This window comes from Neopsephotus bourkii, unplaced genomic scaffold, assembly GCF_033783945.1.
Source record: "Neopsephotus bourkii isolate Nb327-2 ecotype Australia unplaced genomic scaffold, CSIRO-AGI_Nbou_v1 NB_951, whole genome shotgun sequence".
NCBI classification, from domain to species: Eukaryota; Metazoa; Chordata; class Aves; order Psittaciformes; family Psittacidae; genus Neopsephotus; species Neopsephotus bourkii.
Genome location: NW_026901445.1, coordinates 501,599 through 522,107, shown reverse-complemented (window position 1 = coordinate 522,107; position 20,509 = coordinate 501,599). Strand labels below are relative to the sequence as shown.

The following is a 20,509-nucleotide window of genomic DNA, read 5'->3' as shown; positions in this document are numbered from 1 at the left end:
ATGTCCCTGCTCTCATTTGCAGCTGAGCTCCAATTTGCCAAGAAAATTATTAATTTAAGCACATGATCTGACATTATGAAACTTTTTAATTAAAAAAGTCTAAATCCATGTATTTCTCCTGGTTTGGATTATACTCAGTATTGTCGACACCTCACAGTTTTGTCAGCAGGTATCAGCAGTTAGCTTATTCCTGACTTTTGTGCCCTAGTCAGTTAAGAAGACTTGGAATTGATCCCAGACCAGCTTAACAGAATTCTTCTACAAGTTCCCTTTTCAACACAGCCTTTGTTCTTTCTTCTAAGTTTTTTATCCTTGCTCATGCTAATTCCTCTCTTCTGTACTTTAACTAATTCTGGGTTCTTGTCAACACTTCTGTGGATGTCCAAGTGGTTTACACTGCATTCCTCATTTAGAATGTATGTAGTGTCAGACTGACCCAGTATGGCCAATGATTGATCTCTGATAAACCATGTGTTCAATTGGGAGCCTTGGAAGTGGAGATAAGAATAATTGTTCTATATGGTGAGAATAACAAACTTTTTATTTTGCAATCTGCAATTTGATACTTAAAAAAAATCCTCACTACCAGAATTACAATTTGCGTTGTAGTTATTGCACTACAATTTTGGTGACTATTTCCATATACTGGGACGAAGGTCACTAAGTTTGCTTTGTTAGCTGAGTCATTTAAGTTTCTTGGCAGAATGCTTAAGTGTGCTGCAAAGAGGAAGTAGTGTTTTGGTGTGTGATTTTCTGAACTTGTGGACATATGCTATCTATATCTGAAATGCATGGGCTTAATTGTAAGGATCAAAAAGCTGATTGTGAAAAATATTGGATGTGCTGCTCTTTTAAGCAGTCTAGCTGAAAATCCTGCTGTTCTCTGCTTTGAGAAAGGGTAAAGCGTCTAATTTTAGTGTGCTTCCACACAGCAGAACTAGAGACCCTGGTGGCAGCTGACTTGTAAGGTTTGTGTGGAACCTTAGCATGACTCATGGGGTAGTGACTCTCACTTGAGCAGCTAACCAAACACGTGGCTCTTCCTGAAGTAAACTGAACTTGCTCTGCTCCCTGTGTACATAGGAGGCTAACTCAACAGTTAACTTTGACTATCTTCATTTTAATTACTGCAGTCACATGATAGTGTAACAGGAAAAGTAAGTTTTAGTGCAAAACTTAGACTTGGGTCACTGCAGTGTCCTGTTGGATTATTATACTTTGACCTATGGTTCAGAGCTGACCAGCTCTTCTTGCTTACCACAAACTATGGGAAGGGGGGGGGCGAGGAGCGTGGGTTGTATGTACACTTGGTTGGCTTTGATTTTGTTTGTTTGTTTGTTTCATGTTTGGTGGGGGTTGTTTATTTTGTTTTGGGTTGTTTTTTTTTTAATGTAACTGTATTGGCTAAAATAGAACATTAAAAGTAATCCTTCGTGTTATTTAAGTGGGAAACAATATTCCAACCATGATACACAGCACAAAGAAGCAGCGATGCTTTAGTGATCTATATCACCAACAATAAATTACTCTGGTAAACAAAAAAAGATTTTTCAGCTCTATTCATAGTACTGTTAGCACAACTATGTAGTTGAAAGCAAAGACCCTCCAGACCAGAATTCTGTCCAGTATCATGTCTTAGCAGAAGATACAAAGATATTACAAAAGAGCAAGTTTCTCTCAACCTCACTAAAGTTGAATTTTCTAATAGTGAAAAGCTGCCTTGAATCTCCATGAGGTTTTAGAAGCTTTCCTGAATGCATTAATTGTAGCTATAGTAACAAGCCAAGTGATTTCCTTAAATATAGGGAGTGAAATTAGATGACCACAATGGTTTCATTCCATGCTTTTAAGAAGTAATTTGAGATATTAACATACAAACATGCAACATATAATAGGCTCTTCAGACTTACGCTGTTTTGCTCAAATGTTTTCTCTTTTTCCACTTGCCAGTGGGGAGAAAAAAGAAAAAAAAAGTTTCTTTCCCAAATACCTCAAATCCAAACAGTCCACTAAATGGAAGAGATAAAGAACTGTGTATTTTATGAAGGTACTTGGTTCCCATGGAAACAGGGATTTAAAGCTATACCCCACTGGAAAAGAAATGTGTATAACAGATGTGAAATAAAGTAGACATACACTCAAAGGGTCAGCTGGAGAACTGTGTGAAGATTACACTCTTAACGCTGTTCCTGATCCATTCTGGGCAAACAAGGGAGAACAAGCCAAATCTTGTTGAAGATAGGTAATTTATTAGGTTCTTTATGTGGCTTTAGGTGCTTTTCGTTTGAAGCAGGCAAGCACAGTAAATTATTTACCCACCTATTTTCTGCTGCCTGCACTTAATGCTGGTTTACAAACAGAACAGTGGCTGTTGTTCCATCTGGAGTTCAAGTGTGGCACCAGGTTAGAGGAAAAAGAAAGTAGTTTGCATTTTAATGATCTCTGAAATGCTAAGATGATTATCATAAAAATAAAAAACCCCTTAGGAAGTTATTTTGAATAATCCCAAGTAACTGGTGCATAATATCATAGGTGGATCCTTCATAAATTCTATCTTGCTGGTCAGAATCTCCTATGGATAAATAATCAGGTAAAGAAAGGACTATTCATATCTAATTTCTGTTCTATGTATAGTATGAATAAATGTTATAATAGGCAGAAATAAAACATGAAATGCACTTCCCACAACTGCATACATATAATTAAGATTTCTTTCTAGAGAAAGGTATGTCGTAGTCAGGACACTCTTACTTTTATGCCCTCTTGGGACCTAGATCCTGATTTGAATAACTACGTAATTGCTCCAGCTCCACTAAAATCTTTTACATACTTCATGTTACATGCTGTTCGGGTGGCTAAGATGACTCTGCTGACTACCTGCCAGCTACTGAATGATGATGTTGTGCTAAAAACTCACATGTAACTGGTAACAGACTCGATTTAGAACTACGTGCATGAACTCCACTGCAGTGGTGTTGCAGGGAAACTGCAGTGTGGACTTCTCCTTTCCTAGGCAGGTGGCTAAGGAATGTCATGGGGTGACGGCTAAGGACTCCTGAGGGATGGCATCGCCTGGCACTTCCCTGACAGCTCTACTGAGAAGTCACTCCACGTTTCTGTAGCACTTCCATTTTTGAACTTACCTTTCAGACGTTTTGAAGAAGAACTGGACATACTGCAGCTTTCCTTCAGCAAAATGGGGCAAACCTGCACGTATAGGAAAGGGGTCCTGGGTTAGTAGGGTGATCACCACCTGGAGCCGCTGCTGGCCCGCCTCGGCCCTGCCGGCACCCGGTAGCGGACGGGAGCGCGGCCCGTGGGCCGGGCCGGGGCGGTCTCGGTAACAGGGGCGGGACGCTGCCGCCTGGCGTCACAGCCTCCAGTTGGCGGTGTCGCTGCGGGAGAGAGGCCGGAGGCTCTGCAGGTTCCTCCTAAGGTGAGGCAGCTGGCGGGGTGAGGGGAACAGCCAGCCCGCGTGACTCGCGCCCCCCACTTCAGGCCGCGGGCCAGGCGGCTCATCTCACACGACGCCTCTGGTGGGGTGGGGGGGAGGCAGGGGGGAAGGATGGGGAGGGGCTCGGCCCCGACCCCGCTGCGCCCTGCAGCATGGGCGTGCTTAAGAGTCCGGGGCGGCACGAGTGGCAGCCTGGAGCAGGGCTCCAGGAGCCGCAGCTGCTCGCCAGCTGGGGACTCGGCAAGTGTCCGGCAGTGAGACGTATCGGCCAGCCGGCCCCCTCCAGAGAGCCGCATCCCCCGGCCGGAGGTCTGCCATCCTGGGGCGGAGCTGGAACGAGGTCCCGGTCGCCTCAGGAGAAGCAAACACAGTGCTACCTGCCTTCGCCTGCAGCTGTGCCTCGCCGGAGGGCTCGCCGCGCCGGGTCTAGTGGCTGAGGGAGTGGGAAGAGAGACATGGCAATGCATGACCGCCCCAAAACAGAGCGGGGCGGTGGCTCGCCCGGCGGGCAGGGCTGGGCCGGCTCAGAGCGGAAGGCAGCGGTGGCCCCACCGGCGTCTTTCAAGCCTTCTGAGGGCGGGTGTGGTGCTGGCGGGCGCGTCCCCGGAGAGGGGAGCAGGCGTGGGCGGAGCCAGGCCGGGCGGGGCTTCCTCCTCTGAGTGCCCGGAGATCCAGCGGGGCCGGGCTGAGGCAGCAGCTGTAGGAGCCTTCTCTGTTTTTAGCTGCTGGGCTCCCGTCCAGCACTCAAGTTCAGCGGGGCCCTTAATGTTACACCGCCAGAGCTACATATACGTCTCCCCCATCCGCCAAAAAAGAGACACCCCCAGAGGTGGGTTCCAGCCCGCAGAGGAGAACCGACGGATGCCTCCCTTGGGCGGCCCCGCGGCTGACTCACCCCCGGGCGGGCTGTGACAGCGCCCGGCCCGCGGCTTCACCCTCCACCGCCCGGAGAGAACGGGGCGGGAGTTAAAATCTGACAGGAAAATCTGTTGGTTTTGTTATCAAACTAGTATTATCAGAGCCTGTGTTCTGCCTGAGGATGCTTGCGCTGCGGATAAGTGAGGCCGTGCCCTACGGCAGCGGCAGTGCAATGTTTTATCAGATATTTAACACTGTGTAAGCGACTTAATTAATCTCCTGGGAAACGTATCTACATACGGAGAGGTTTCAGTCAATACTGCTGTCTGGTCATAGTAAGTTTTGAGAGACTCTTGTAGCTGGTGTCAGAGGCAAGTCTGAAATGCCAGTTTAGCATCATGTCCATCTAGTTATAAAAGGCTTGAAGAAATAGAAGCAGCAGCCCTTACTTGACCCTTTTATCACTGTCCTGGGTTCAGCAGTAGCAGTCTTTAAAAAAAAAAAAAAAAAGTTCTTTTTTAATAGAAAAGGAAGTAAGCTAAATCAAGCAAATGAGAAAAAAAATTTTAGTTTTTGCAATCCCAAAGAATGACAAATAGGAATTGAAGTCTTGTTAAACAGGGGATGATTAAATGAAAAACTGCAATTCCCTGTACCTGGCCCAAAGGAACTCGCAGTACAAATTGTCTCCTAGAAAAGGAACCAACACAGCAAAAGTAAGGAAAGTGTTAAACAACTTACCAGTGCACCGTAAGTCACAGGTTGACATGGCTGGTTAATCAGCTAATGAAAAATACAACATAGCTGTCATGGCTTGTTTGCTTGAAAGTGAGATGTTGGAAACTCATCTCTTAAAAAGCTTTTTGCCAGAATGTGTCTGCTAGTAAATCAGATTCTAAATGAAGTATCTTACCAATAAGTGTAAAATTTGGTGTACTGTAATATGGTTAAACATTGCTGGGTTCCGTTTATTGTACAACTTAAACTTTTTACAGCTGTTCAAACAACTGAGTGGCCATCACTGCATCATGAAAAACATAGTAAGTTGTACAGTGAAAATGATACAGTGCACCTCAACAAGTTTCACAGTCTTTATAACCCTGCCTGCTTAATGGTGAAGCTGAAAAGCTGAAAAAGTTTTTGTTTACAAAACAGTTTGTTTTGCTGGCACAGTATTTTCCTGTAAGCAGAGAGTGACATTGAAATCAGAAGGAAGTGTTGCTGATCATCCTGTTCCTGAAAGGAGTTACAATTAGTGTTAAAGTCAGAAATAACAAAGTGTGCTGTTGAAAGCCAAATTTAAAGTCCATTCAAGCAGCTGTCAGTAATAAATACTGTACAGGTATTGTTTGAAGATATTACTTCTTAGGGAAGTAAAAGCCAGAGAGGGACTATTCATTAGGAACTGTAGCAATAGGACAAGGGGTAATGGTTTTAAACTTACACAGGAGAAGTTCAGGTTAGATATAAGGAAGAAGTTCTTTACTGTGAGTGTGGGGAGGCACTGGAACAGGTTGCTCAAGGAAGTGGTAAATGCGCCATCCCTGGCAGTGGCCAGGTTGGAGAGAGCCCTGGGTGATGTGGTCTATGGTGAGGTGTTCCTGCCCATGGCAGGGGGCTGGAACCAGATGATCTTAAGGTCCTTTCCAACCCTAACTATTCTATAATGCAAGCACAGTTCTACAAACACTCATGTTGCTCTTCCCCCTTTATTTACTTGAAAGTAATGACCCCAAGTTTATCACAGAACTTCTTTACATCTAAACTTCCCCTAAGTTTAAACCCATGACCCCTTGTCCTATTGTTATAGTCCCTGACAAAGAGTCCCTTTCCAGCATTCTTCTGGGCCCCCTTCAGATACTGCAAGGCTGCTATGAGGTCTCCACACAGCCTTCTCTTCTCCAGGCCGAACAGCCCCAACTTTCTCATATGGGAGGTGCTCCAGCCCCCTGATCATCCTCGTGGCCCCCCTCTGGACTTGTTCCAACAGTTCCATGTCCTTTTTGTGTTGAGGACTGTACACAATACTCCAGGTGAGATCTCACGAGAACAGAGTAGAGGGGAAGGATCACCTCTGTACTTCTCTGCAAGCTGGTTTTGTCTCTTATTTGAACAAACCTACACAGAGTTTTAATGTTTTCCACATTAAGTCTCAGATGTTTAATTCCACTACCACCTACTGCCTTAATGGTCCAACACAGAAATAATTCTGCTTTAAAATCTATTTGGTTTGGCTACTGAATACCTAGAAATGTGAATAATCATTCACTGTATTGCATTCATTTTATATTTCCCATGTCCTTTGATTTGTGCAGCTATAGTGCATGCTGTCTTAGAAACATGCCATGAGTAACTCCCAGACCCTGATCAGGGAATGTGGCTGGTTAACATTAACAGGATTTTTTTTCATACCATTATGTGTTTCATAACCTGGCTAATGGCCTCAAAAAATCCCTGACAAGTGGTAGGCATTATAGGGAATGATTTCTGTCCTGTTTTGTTCCCACTCCGCAGGACCCTCTATTAAAAACTGGGCTAAAATAAAGTTACTGGCAGGAAACAGAAATTTTATACCCAAATGAAGTGAAGCTGGGAGATTACACATATTTCTATCAAATTATCATTCTACATGGGATAGATAGGGTATTGCTTTTCTTATAGGAACTACCCCTGTGAGCAGAAGAGTGCAGGGTGGTGGGAGGCAGGTGCTTGGTGCAGTTCAGGACTGGGACCCTGCTCTAGCCTGACCCTTCTGTTTCTGTTCTGGTAAAGGGTTCAGGCCCTCCTGCTGGCACCTTGAAGGGTATCCTGTATTTCAGAGTTCTTTTTGGAGGTTTAAGCTTCTTACCATGCTTCAATGTCTACCTGACTGAAGTAAGAGTGGTAGATAATTATGAAGTTGAAGATGCTTCCTTTCTGAATCCTGCTTGCTATGGTCATGTTTATGGAAAAAAGGAAAGGTTTTGTGGGCTTAATAGCTGACAAGTACTTCTGAGCAATTCTAAACCTGCTAAACATATTGTTAAGTGATTTAACAGATAATTAGCAAGCAAATAACTACAACAGACTCATATACATAGTGCCTTGACAGTGACAATATCTTTTTCCCAGAATGGCATACCCGGGTTATCCTCCGTCTGGTGGCTATCCTGCTTTCCCTGGTTATCCTGTAAGTAAGGCTCTTAAATGTGTTGCATTCCTAAGGTATTTATATTCTGTGAATACCCCTTCTTACTGTGTTCTCTGTGTGTGAATAGTAGCTGGCAGTTCATATACAATATTCTCTAGAGATTAGGGGCTTTATTTCTGTCTTTTTAAATGTTGCCTGTTGTTCCAGAAAGTTTTTGATTATTTGGTCTTATCCTTTTCTTGCTACTTTGTTTTTTAATAAATATAGCTTAACCATCTCAGCAATTTTTTATTTTTTTTTAATGTATTGGCAGTTCTTGCAGCTCTTTACGTACAGGGTCAGAGGTGACCTCTGAACCAGTCTACCACAGTCTGTACAAATATCCCGTGTACCTGTATCCCAGGATTTACAGAGATGCTGAAAAATCTTCAGTGGCCACTACCCTCAGAAAAAGCTTGGAACGCTTTACTCAAGTAGTCCAGCTTTCATACAACACAAAGTAAATATTTTTCTGAGGATAAAGAACACTGTATCTTGACTTCGACCCCCTCTCCTTCAGCCACAGGACTTTGTTCTACCTTCAGTTCATGACTGAATAGGCTGAACATTCCAATGAAACTTAACAGAAGGCTGGAATGTATCAGGTGTGACTGATACTGCAGTCTTTTTGATATCCCTGCATCGTTTTTTCAAAGCTAGACGCAACTGTGTGCTTCTATTAGCATGGCACCAATCACACCATAATTGTGTAAATTTTATATGGTCTGTGTTTCATGTAGCACAGAACTAGACTTCAGCATGGAGCTCAGCCTTGATCCCATTAAGATACTGAAAAACTACAAATATATCCAATATGTATAAATACATGCAATGAATTCTTCAAGTATTCTGCTTCACCGTTTACCCTTACTCCTTCCGAAACACTGAAATCAGTCAAACTGAAGACAAACATGTTAGAAACGACTTTTCCTAACTCCCGGATTTCTTTCCCCTCCTCCCAGTTCCGCTAACCCTCGTGTCTGTAGCTGTGATTTGTTTTTGCTTACATCTGAATATACCTTTTTTTCTTAGCTAGCATCTAAAATATAGCAAATTTTAATGGATTAATTTAAAAGACCCTTTAGATTTGATACCAACAGTTCTAGGTTTCCTAATCTAACTGATGATGCCTAAACTGATAACCAGTGCAAAAAAATAATGCAAGATTTTTTTCTTCCACAGTAGTGATAGTTATCTGAGCAGGGCTTTTGAGGATCCTAAGTTTGGATTTGTAAATCTAAATACTATTAAAATCTTCTAGTTGAGTCTGGCAGGTTAGACCGTACTGCTGCAGGAGAGAGTATTATATAGCCTGGGCACCATAATCTGGGGGTAGAAATCTTGGGGCAACCAAACCTGAGGAGAATATTTGAGCTAGACTTTACTGCTTTGAAGTTTATTTCTGTTTTGGGATCAAGAATGAATGTGTACTGTATGTAATGTGTGATCCATATTTCTAAAGCTAGTTAGTAAGATGATTCCCACTGAGTAATGAGTCCATACATTATACTTCATTATGAAGCTAATTTTAAATACCTGCTTGATTGTTAAGATCAAGTGTATGATTTTTAACTTACAGGGTTTTTCCCTTAGAGATCCTGGTCATTCAAGTAAATATTTCTAATGTATGTTAATGCTAATAGCAAACATTTGTGGTATGACTGATAAGTCATACACAGCAAAACAAAGGCATATAGATGTTTGACTTGTTCTTTTTATTTAAAGCCTGTAATAGGTATTCAATCTGACTCAGTGGTCCAGATTTAGTCATTGAATGTCCATGCTTTATAACCTGGATTCCAAAGGAAATGGAAAAAAAACCCAACACCTCTTGTAAGCTGTCACTGCATAACAAAGATCAAAGATGCTAAGCTCTTAAAAGTCCTGTAAAAACAGGAGTTGAGCTTCTAATGATGCATAGAGAGCAAGCCTGGATGAGCTCACGTTTTACTTATGCAGGATAGAAATAGCAGCTTTCCAGTAAAGGACATGGGGTCCTGGTGGTTGACAAGTCAGCAGGTGCATGTCCCCAGGGAGGAAGGCTAATGACATACCTGGCTTTAGCAAAGACCGAAGCTAGCAGGTCAAGGACAATGATTATTCCTCTGTGCTCAGTGCTCACAAGGCCACATCTGGAATACCATGTCTAGTTGTGGCCTCCCAGTACAACAGACGTGGACAAACAGGAAGACAGCCCAGGGAGGGCTGCTCACTTGGAGGAAGGCTAGCGGAAATACATTCAGTCTTCTGCTGAGCAAACACTGGAACAGGGGCCCAGACCATCTGTGGGTTCACTATTCCCTGGGGATACTGAAAACTTGACAAGGCCTTGTGTGACCTCATCTAACTCCGAAGATGACCCTACTTTAAAGGTGGAAGGGATCAGAGTCTGTTCAGAGGTGCTTTCCACCCTGCAGCACTCTTGATTCTGTGTCACCATACAAGATGCATCAGAAAACCCAACAAGAAGGCCCCTATCCAGGCTTCAGGAATTCTGCTGCTGCTTCAAGTGCTGAATTTAACTATATAATTCACATTATTACACACCTGGACATTTTTGTAGCTTGAGAGTTTTTACTTTAGTATCCTGTTAGCATGCATACAGACCCAGTTTTGTGTTTCAGCCCACAGGACAAGAGTCTGTCTACCCACCAGCTGGTCAGTACTCTTATCCCCCAGTTCCTGGAGGATACCCTCCAGCAGGAGGAGGCGGCACCTATCCTGCAGCACCACCAACTGCTGGGTATGCAGGGACAGCAGGATATCCTGCCTCTGGGGGCTACCCTGGAGCTCCCCAGGCTGGAGGAATGCCACCTTATACTGGAGGTAAGATTCCTTGTTAGAGTACCCTTTCTGGTGTAACCATTCCCTGTGCTTGGTAGAAGCAGCAAAGAAAAGTAGCTTTGTTCAGTGATCAATTTAGGCGGCAGCATGTAGGCAGCCAGCCAGATTGCTGTCTTGCAGTAAATACCTATGTGGTGATGGCAGGGCCTTGATGGTTTTGGGCCACTGCACAGACACAGAGGATTTAGTCACTTACATAGCTCTGCTCAATAACCTGGCTCACATGTCAGAAGTCAAGTACAGAACACTAAGTGGGCTAAAGTCACCATTTTTCCCCTAGCTCCTTCAGGCCCTGGGTTTGGTGTGCCTCCTGCTGGCCCTGGCTTTGGTGGCTACCCACAACCTCCTGCACAAAGCTATGCTGGAGGTGGACCAGCACAAATGCCAGGTAAGTCATATATATAAGAAACTTTAAGCATCCAAGGTTAAACGAAGAGATTCCGGGACAGGTAGTAAAAAATTAGGCCCTTACCTTTATTACTTCTAGCTGTTGAGGTTTGTACACCTTCTCCTACCTTTCTTGATGAGATCACTGAAGGGCTAATGAAAACCATCTCTGTAAGTGCTACATCCAAAAGGGATGGCTGTTACTGATTAATGGTCATGCTGTAGTGGTTTAGGTGCTTATCCTTCTTCAAACTGCAAGTATCTGATGAAAGCTGTGAAGTCCAGAGTCCGCATTCAGTGAGTATCTGGCTGAGTATATAGCTGTTCTGTTAATATCAAATAAATGAATGCATTTTTCAGATCTGTGTGTTCATGGTGATCGCTGGCCTTATAGAGAAGTGGAAAGGAGAATGCACACAATTCCTTAAAAACAGTGCTCTATTTTTACTGATTTGAGTGGTCAGTTACCATCAAGACAGTTTGTCCTGGAATGTGTCAGTTGTGTTTGCAAGAAATCCAGAGCAGCAAAAACTAGTTTTAATGGTTGATTTGTTAACTCTAATAATAGCTAAGCTGCTGTTAAAAATATAACAATTGTACATACGTATTATGGATAAAAATACAATTTCAGTATGAAAAATGTATTTGTAGCTTTTGTATTCAAAGTGCTTTTGCCCACAAAATGTGATTCCTTCAATTCTTTTTGCACCAATGAATTCTTAATATTTATCATTTGGATGCTAGACATTTTAAAGTGCATAATATGACTTTAAAAGAGATCACGGGACACACATTCTTCATTTGCATGGGCTATCTTGGCTTTTGTCAAAGACAGCAATATTCAGTAATATTCATAACTATTCTTATTAATTTAATAATATTTTATAAGGAGAAAGCCTTCCAGTTCCCACAATACCAATAAATATAGTATTTTTAGAATAGTTTGCTAATATACATACCTGAATGCGCCTATGATGGCTTCTTCCCATCATTCCCAAGGGCAAGAAGTTCAGTTACTGATCATGATAGGTTACTTATGAAACAGGTTTTGTGCCGAGGTAAATACAGGTCTTTAAATTGCTTTATTTTCAGATAAGATAGCATTTACATAATAAGAGGAGACCTAATTCATTAATTTTATCTTTTGAATTTCAGTAGGATATCCCAGTGGACAAACACCATCACCAATGCCTGGCCTGGTATGTCTGTACCCTCTTCTATAATCAATCTTATGTAGCTTCTGTAGTTTTAGTATTTTTTACGACTAATTTCCAACAATTTACAGTGTGTTCTGCGTCAATAATTCCCACCTACACTCAGTACAACCTGAACAAAATCATAACCCTTTATCTGTGTATACTCAGTCATCAAGTAGATCTTCATCCATCCAATTGGCTAAAAGCATCTCTTTGGCATTAGTGGGCCAAAGCTGTTGAATGAAACAGAATGTCACCCTGGTTCTGTGCTAGAAAAAGAAAAAAAAGGGTTACTCATGGACAACTCTGTTTTAAGTACTGATTCCAGTGCTGTGATTTTAATGTGAATTTGCATTGTGCAGCACATCTAGTTAACCCAACTCGTACTTTCAGCCTGCAGCCATGGCTCAGTGTACCCAGGGCACAATTCAAGCTGCTCCCAACTTTGATGCTGGAAGGGACGCAGAAATTCTACGCAAAGCTATGAAGGGGTTTGGTAAGTAAACAGTAGAAGCTTAAATTTCTATTGAGCTGGCCTTGAGATGCCATTTTGTCCTTTTCTTCAATTTTTATATAACCATACATTTCCCCTCCCCGAGCTTTTCAAAAGTCACACTTTTTAAAGTGCTCAGACTATTTAGTGGACAAAGCTAGAGAAAATTCAGTAGACTTAAATGGTAGTAATTTATTATGTAACTGTGCCCAAATGCAAGATGATAAAATGCATTCTCAGAGGGATTATTACGAATTCTTACATGAAACTGCCCTTCTGTTTCCAAGGAACTGATGAGCAGGCTATCATAAATGTTGTTGCTAACCGCTCCAATGATCAAAGGCAAAAAATCAAGGCAGCTTTCAAGACTATGTATGGCAAGGTATGTTCATTAGTTCTTTGAATCAGTAAGAAACCCAAATCAGCTGCTGCTTCACCTGCCTGATTGCAGTTTAGTCCTGGGGAGTGGTTTGATCATTTCTGAAATGCAATTCTTTTGGTTATAGTCTTTCGATATATTCCCCTGGCAAAAGCAGGGGTGGGGGAAGGTTGGGTGGCTGGCTCTGTCCCTGACCAAAGAAGAAGCTTCTCTGCTTTTGCAGTGCTTGATAGAAAATAATCAAGCTTAATCTGTCCTTGTATTAGGGTTTAAAACTACTGAGATTCTTATGCATACAAAGCAGCCCTGAAATCTGTTTTTTTTTTGTAAGAAACAAACTGAGAAACTGGTTGAGGACTGGTTAGTCAATAAAAGGCTGAGATAAATTAATTTCTTTCCTCTGTCATTTTTGCAACTTAAGAGTGAAATGTTGTGGCATTTTTCAGGACCTAACTAGGTCCTAATCAGTGAGGAGATAACAGAGAAGAGCTGAACTGTCAAAGGTTTGATAGAGTGAAGTTCTTTATAAGAAATTAAACTAAGCTTTATAGGAAAAACAGCACAAAGCTGGAAATCAGTCACAAAAGTAAGTTTGATCTTTTTTTTGAAATATATGATCTACACAGCTAACACTCTGCAAAGCCCTTTTTGTATTTATAATTGAACAGGATTTAATTAAAGACCTGAAGTCTGAATTAAGTGGAAATGTGGAAGAATTGATTTTAGCACTCTTCATGCCCAGCACCTACTACGATGCCTGGAGTTTACGTCATGCAATGAAGGTATGGTTTTTGCGTAAACGGAATAGCTTAAAAACATCTTAAAATGCTTATCCAAGAAAAAAACATGCCTGACTGCTGCATTGTTAAAAAATCTTCTAGTGGCAAACAAATTTTGGGACTGCGGGGCTTAAAATTCTTTTCTGTTGTGCGCCCCAGTTGCAGCCAATTTCTTCAGGATTAGCCAATTCAGAGCTGCTGTCCATTCATCATCTGCTGTGCGCCACTTAGTCAGAACTAAGTTCTAAACTTAAGTCAGAACTAAGTTTAGTTAAATAACTTATTCTGCCACTTGGTCACAACTAAGTTGCTAGAACCTAGAAAGGGCCTGGCTGCTGTTGAAACTGTAGCCACTGTTTAAATTGAAGGTATGTACCTCTCCTTATTAGGAACAAACAATTGTTACTGAAATTTATTTTTTGATTAGCCCAGTTTTTTTCCAAAAGGACAGTAGTGAAAAATTAAGGTCAGATGATGCAGGTACCTGTTCAAGTGTTAAGACTGCATTAAAGATTGAGTGAGCTTTTTCATTTAAAATTTTAATTCAGGTAGACTGGTACATAGAGTTTATCAGAATTTCCTTCTTGTTTGAGCTGCAGCAGCTAGCAGGTGGGGTGATACTGGAATCAACTAGCTCAGCCCATGTATGAATGCTGACCTTCCAAGGAATCTGGAGCTTAAATGAAAATCTGGCTTTAGTGGAGCCAACAGTCACTCTTAACCATTTTAAAAAAGTCATAACATTACCCAGAAGCCTCACATAGATCCACTTCTATCTAATCCTTGCCTGAATAGAGATGACTAGGCCAATAAGATATTTATTCTGGGGAGAGGGAAGTGTAGAATCATAGAATGGTTTGGGTTGCAAAGTACCTTAGAGATCATCTGGTTCCAACCCCCCTGCCATGGGCAGAGAGACCTTCCACTATGCCAGGTTGCTCCAAGCCCCATCCAACCTGGCCTTTAACACTTTCATGGATGGGGAAGCCACAACTCCTCTGGGCAACATGTTCCAATGTCTCACCACCTTCATAATGAAGATTTTTTTCCTAATATCTAATGTAAATCTCCCCTCTGTCATTTTAAAGCCATTCCCACTTGTCCTGTCACTGCATGCTCTTGTGTAAAAGTCTCTGTATCTATGAAAAGTTCCTGCTGGTGCTCCATGTTAATGAAGCAGCAACATTTGGAATAGGGAGCACACTTGCATCCTGACCAAAACAGAATTTGTGTGTGTATCTTTGACTTTAATGATTAGCATAAGTCTGTACCTTCCTCCAGTATGTTTCCAGGTTAAGGTTGTCAAAGAACTTCCTTTCTACACCATTTTCTAGTTAACTTTGGCTTCTGTTATTGCTATGGATATAAAGCTTTGGGGTATTTTTCTGAACTGGTGCAGAACTGAACATTTGAGGAATCTTCATTCCATTTTAAGTACACCGAAGACACGGTGCTTTCGCATTGAAGGGATATTGTTCTTGCAATGTAGACTGTATTAAGTTTTGAATTAACATGCTTAATTTCACAGTTGAAGAAAACTGAATAAGTAGAGCTTTTTAGTTATGCCCTCTTTTTCTCTGCCTACAGGGAGTAGGCACTCAGGAGAGAGTGCTGATTGAGATTCTTTGCACAAGGACAAACCAGGAAATACGAGAAATAGTGAACTGCTATAAATCAGAATTTGGACGGGACATCGAACAAGACATCAGAGCAGACACTTCAGGACACTTTGAACGATTACTGATATCTATGTGCCAGGTTAAGCTTTAATTTTTGTTGTTGTTTTGGTAAGGTAACTGTGTACAGTCCAACTTTGAAGCATGTAGTCATAATGGCTTCAGAAATAGCCTGTGCCTCTTAGCAAGAGCCAGGTTTTTAAGAAATTACCTCTGGGCCATTTATTCCCTAATGACAATATAAGACACTTCAGTCCCTCCTCAAGGAAGAGATACTATCTGCAAATTTGATGAATTGTGTGACCTAATTTAGCACCCTGTATTCATCTTGGAGAATTTACGTGTAAATACTTTATTGTGCAGAAGCAATCAAGTGGTACTATAAAGCAGAGCTCCACATGCTGTTAAAGCAAGATGCTTTGGGGGTTTTTTTGCCTATGTTAACAAAATAATTTGGGTGGATGTGATTATACAGGTATGGCTCAGTGGAAACCACATAGCAGCCTTCCAGTATCTGAAGGGGGCCTATAAGGATGCTGGAGAGTGACTCTTCGTTAGGGACTGTAGTGATAGGACAAGGGGTAACGGGTTAACACTTAAACAGGGCAAGTTTAGATTGGATATAAGGAAGAAGTTCTTTACTGTAAGGGTGGTGAGGCACTGAAATGGGTTGCCCAAGGAAGTTGTGAATGCTCCATCCCTGGCAGTGTTCAAGGCCAGGTTGGACAGAGCCTTGGGGTGACATCGTTTAGTGTGAGGTGTCCCTGCCCATGGCAGGGGTGTTGGAACTTGATGATCTTAAGGTCCTTTCCAACTCTAACTGTTCTATGATTCTATGTATAACACCTGTAAGAAGCCCTGCAAACAAGTCAAGAGGTACCAGAGCTTCTAAGTTACACCATAGCCTTCCTTCCCTTCACATCACTAGAATTTGGGAGCTTGCTTATCCCATATCATATACTAGGGCTTTTTTTGCATTGCAGTTATCCATGTCAAGGAAGAAATATGTACTAATGCAACTTCCATGTTTCTCTGATCCATCTGCTTATTTGCTGTTAGAATTTCTGTGATGCTTCTCTGTCTCATTTGCCTCTACCTTTGTGAGAGTTCAGCTGCACACTAGCTATCTGGATTAAAAAGTCAAAATTCACAAAAAAGCAAACCTTGAGAAGCTCATGCTGCTAATTTTTATTTTGGTAAATCCAGTAGTTTACAGTAACTGACAACCACATAATTTAAATATTGTAATAACCACTATAGATACAACACTATTAGAGAGCTTGTGTTCAGCCTACTCAGCCAGTACATTTAGCAACATCCATCCATGCACTGGGCAGCAAAAAAACCCCACAAACCCAAGGCACATAAAATGTCATATAAGCTCTACTGACATATTACAACTACAGTAAGTGCTTTCTGGAGGCATTCTATGATTCTTAGTCAAAATTAGCAAATTCTAAATAAAACAGAAGACCTGAGATATTTCAGGTGTGCATATTCAGTAAGATAATTCATTAGTTCGTTTGGGAAGACTCTTTGCAACTTCAAGCCTAGAAACAAACAAATCAAGAGAAAGCTTACATTATTAAGGAAAATAGAGAATTAAGTTCAGTATGTAATTAGAAGCATGAGATGGTATGCAGGGGTGAAATTATCTGAGTCAGTGTATCTGCAGCTTAAAGCATGCCCTACGGGTAGGGTTCTGGGTCACTTTTGAATTTGTTGCCTATAAGAAATCTTAAACTAAAGGGTAGCTTTAAAGCAATGTGAAGTATTTCAAACTGGCATTACTCTTTCTGCTTCAGGCTCTGAAGATATGCTGCAAGCACAGACCCCAAGCCTTTTTTCATTTGTCATCTGTTATCTTTGCTTTTAGGGTAATCGGGATGAGAACCAAACTGTGGATTACCAAAAAGCTCAAGAAGATGCTCAGCGTCTGTACCAAGCAGGTGAAGGAAAACTTGGGACTGATGAATCTTGCTTTAATATGGTTCTGGCAAGCAGAAGTTTTCCCCAACTGAAAGCAACAGTCGAGGCATACTCCAGGGTAGGAGTTCTTTCTTCATTTCAAATGAGCTTGGTCAGTGTATTTTAAATTAAGCTTCCAGTTGTTACCACATTTCATTATCCTCATATTAATCTCATTTATTTGTAGATTGCTAATCGTGATTTATTAAGCAGCATTGACCGAGAATTTTCTGGAAATGTGGAACGTGGTTTGAAGGCTATTTGTAAGTGATACGTTCTTCCCTCCCTTTATTGCTTACGAATTATACCTTATACATGTAACAAAATAGTAATCCAATTCAATAGTGGCTGTATGGCAAATGAACACACAACCTGACACTTTGCTAATACAAAACTTCAATTGTTCAAATTACTCACTTTACCCTTAATTGGAGAAAATAAGCATCCACTATGGAGAAGTGAGTTCAAAACAAGAAACGGCTACACAGAAACTACTTGTCCCTTCTCTGGGAAGGCAGGCAAGGACACAGAAGTAAGGGTTACTGGTTAGCACTTGTAACTGTATTTTTCAGAGCCCTGCAAAATGATGCGAGTACTGGTAGAACCCAACCATGACTCTAGTTGTGACACACTTCAGCAGAGTTGAGCCACCCCACACATCATCTCAGAGCCAACATGAACATACTTTAGGCACAGTTTCCTTTCCACCTCCTTTCCCCACCACCACCTACCCCTAAAAACCTCAGCATTTTCTAAGGAAAATGTCAGCAAATAGAAGGCCTGTTTTGAATTCACTTTTTCCTACTGACTTGTATAGTAAAGCAGTTAACATTTAATACAATTTGCCAATAGTAAGCATCAGTATGACTTAGCAGTAAATCTGCAGACACCAATGCTTACCAGAATGACAGCATTTCTGTAGCCATAACAGATAACCAAAAACTTCCCAGATTATATTCTACTTGAGAGTTTTATGGGGAAAATGATGTAAAAGAATAAAGGCTTGTCTCTGAGAGTGAACAATCTAACTGAAACAAGAATCAGTCTGAAACTACCGGAGTGACAACTTTTTACAGTTGTACTTTTCTTAGTGAGAGTCAAGCAGTGGAATATGAGTAAAATACCTTGTGTTCCAGTACCAGCCTACCCCAGAAGAATAACTGCTTCTGAATTACCTATTTGAGAATTAAGGTTTCAGGCAGCTTTGAAAAGCACTTCCAGAAAAGTTAACTGCTAATAACTGTAACTTAGTGTATGAAAGAATAAGTCACTTGGTCAGCTTCCAAATAACTCAGCTCTGTAAAACAGTTCCTGCAGTCCACAGAAACTGCATCTTCACCAACACCTACCTCTACAGCAAAAATCATGAACTGGTTCTGCCAGGTATCACTGTACAGTGTACAATGCTGGAACTAATCCTAAATATATACTTTATTGCAGTGCAATGTGCTTTAAATCGCCCAGCCTTTTTCGCAGAAAGACTTTATTATTCTATGAAAGGAGCTGGCACAGATGATTCTACCCTCATCAGAATTATAGTCACTCGCAGTGAGGTAAGAAACCTTCTCTGAAAGTACTGCACATAGCAGAAAGCTTTCTGCCCTAACCAGCTTTTCACTTAGTCCTCCTTCACAGCTACAGAAACACTGTTTTGCAATGAAGCTTTTACGGGGTTCAGATTTAGATGAACATGTTAATTAGCTTTAAAGCCAGCTTTTATGTAGTAATTGAATTATCTCTGGCTAGATAGCAATACTGCTTGTCTTCCTTCTTAACTGTGGTTGCCTGCCCATGTAGCAGAAATGGCACCTCAAGTTCAACGTTTCAGATGTTAGGCATTAGGATAGTATAGTCCTACCAAAGCAAGAAGAGCTGATAGATTCTGGTTTGGGAGCTGCTCCTCTGGCATTGGAGGGACCAGCTGGCTTGCTGACATGCAGTTATCAGTTGCACGTTTCACCCATAGTGTGTGTTCTCTAGTCAGTGAGGGAGGAGATGTGGGGTGACTGTCAAGGCGTTAAAATCATACCCTGTGTTCTGTGCTTTTTTCTTCCTTTGCTTAGCTTGACCTTGTGCAAATTAAACAGATGTTCTCACAAATGTATCAGAAGACTTTGGCTACAATGATAGCAAGTGATACAAGCGGTGATTACCGGCGTTTGCTGTTGGCGATTGTTGGTCAATAAAAGAGTACCTGTTTTTTTTGTTTTCTTTTATAAAACAAGCTGAAGGACATGTAACATGCTTTCCGCAGACATTCACTATCCTTGTGTGTAAAAGAATAATTTTAAGCTTTGTATAATCAAATATGCCTTCTGGGTGATTCAATAAGCTTGATGCACTTAAAATTGCCTTAATTTACAGCACATAATATTCCTTATTGTATAATAAAAGATCTATCTTGTCTACTACCCCAAGCCTTAGTTCTTCTGACCCAGACAAAAAATCTCTCCCCTCTGCCAGACTCCCACATGATTAAACTCAAGACACATCTCCAGCTCTCAATAAGTTCCTTGATTTACCTGAACTGCTGAGCTACCTGCGAATGACAAAAAAAAGCCTGAGACTGTGATGTAAAGCATTTTACACCCTGTCCTCCCCCAGCGTTTCCACTGTAATGTTGAAAAACATGCAAGTGCTCAGTTTACGTCCCAGTACAGTGACAGTTTAGGGACCTTGGCAGAATCTGACTGTACAGTCCCCCCATCCCCCCTTTAATTTCTTACATTAGTTACCATTAATGGTTAGTTATAATTATGCTTAAGGGAGCAACAGAAGAAACAATTTTGTATCTAATTTTGAGGCATCTGCTCGTAAGGGAGTAGGTTACACAGCAAATGACTGAGCAATGAGAAAAGCTAGTACATAAATGCTAACACTACGGATCATGTGTCAAGCGCAACTGAAAGTGATTGTGACCTACACAATATAAATGAGACTGGATGTTTTCAAAGAGCTTAAAAAGAACAGCGCTGAATAGCACATTTGGTTTTTCAGAAAGCCACATTGAATCTGTCCCCAGCCATGAATTTAACAGAAGCTTCAAGTCAAGCAGCTGGCAATGCATTTCCTAACATTTCTAAGCAAAGCTTTAACAGTGATTGTGTTCTAGGACACCCTCACACAAACAGCAAACCCCCGTTTCTGTTATCTCTCAAATAAAACCAGTTAAGGCTGGCAGAGTTGATTCTAATCTGGCAAACCTTCACTCCTACACAGCATGGACATGAAAGTTTTGCAAAGCAGTGACAGGCAGAGAGTTTACCACACCAAAAAAAATGTTGTATTTCACTTATATTGATGTTA

The 20,509-nt window shown here is 41.4% G+C and overlaps 2 protein-coding genes across 4 annotated transcripts in view; one reads left to right on the top strand and one right to left on the bottom strand.

Moving 5' to 3' along the window:
- The first annotated feature begins 3,322 nt into the window (after positions 1-3,322).
- On the top strand, positions 3,323-19,614 carry ANXA7 (annexin A7). 2 transcript variants are annotated; one of them, XM_061358710.1, is made up of 13 exons: positions 3,323-3,436; positions 7,424-7,481; positions 10,106-10,307; positions 10,606-10,713; positions 11,868-11,911; positions 12,302-12,404; positions 12,689-12,783; positions 13,449-13,562; positions 15,147-15,317; positions 17,112-17,282; positions 17,391-17,466; positions 18,644-18,756; positions 19,267-19,614. In XM_061358710.1, the coding sequence occupies exons 2-13, from the start codon at positions 7,425-7,427 to the stop codon at positions 19,387-19,389; spliced, it is 1,377 nt and encodes a 458-aa protein (XP_061214694.1). In that variant the 5' UTR covers positions 3,323-3,436; position 7,424; the 3' UTR covers positions 19,390-19,614. The 2 variants fall into 2 exon arrangements, with proteins under 2 accessions (XP_061214694.1, XP_061214695.1); XM_061358711.1 differs by lacking the exon at positions 3,323-3,436 and adding an exon at positions 5,532-5,654.
- The window catches only part of PPP3CB (protein phosphatase 3 catalytic subunit beta), a 48,986-nt gene continuing 44,876 nt past the window's right edge, over positions 16,400-20,509 (bottom strand). Inside the window, exon 15 of one of the 2 annotated variants that reach the window (XR_009726298.1) lies at positions 16,400-16,767. The gene's annotated coding sequence lies outside the window, so the exon portion shown is untranslated. Of the gene's footprint in view, positions 16,786-20,509 lie in introns of both variants that reach the window. The other variant, XR_009726297.1, reaches the window with a different exon arrangement.

What these genes read in the sequence shown, in the direction of transcription:
- ANXA7 (XM_061358710.1), top strand. Translation starts at nt 7,425, where the DNA reads ATGGCATACCCGGGTTATCCTCCGTCTGGTGGCTATCCTGCTTTCCCT. An exon ending in TCAAGACTATGTATGGCAAG is followed by an intron (nt 12,784 to 13,448) that starts GTATGTTCATTA and finishes ATAATTGAACAG; the next exon opens with GATTTAATTAAAGACCTGAA. An exon ending in CAGTCGAGGCATACTCCAGG is followed by an intron (nt 17,283 to 17,390) that starts GTAGGAGTTCTT and finishes ATTTATTTGTAG; the next exon opens with ATTGCTAATCGTGATTTATT.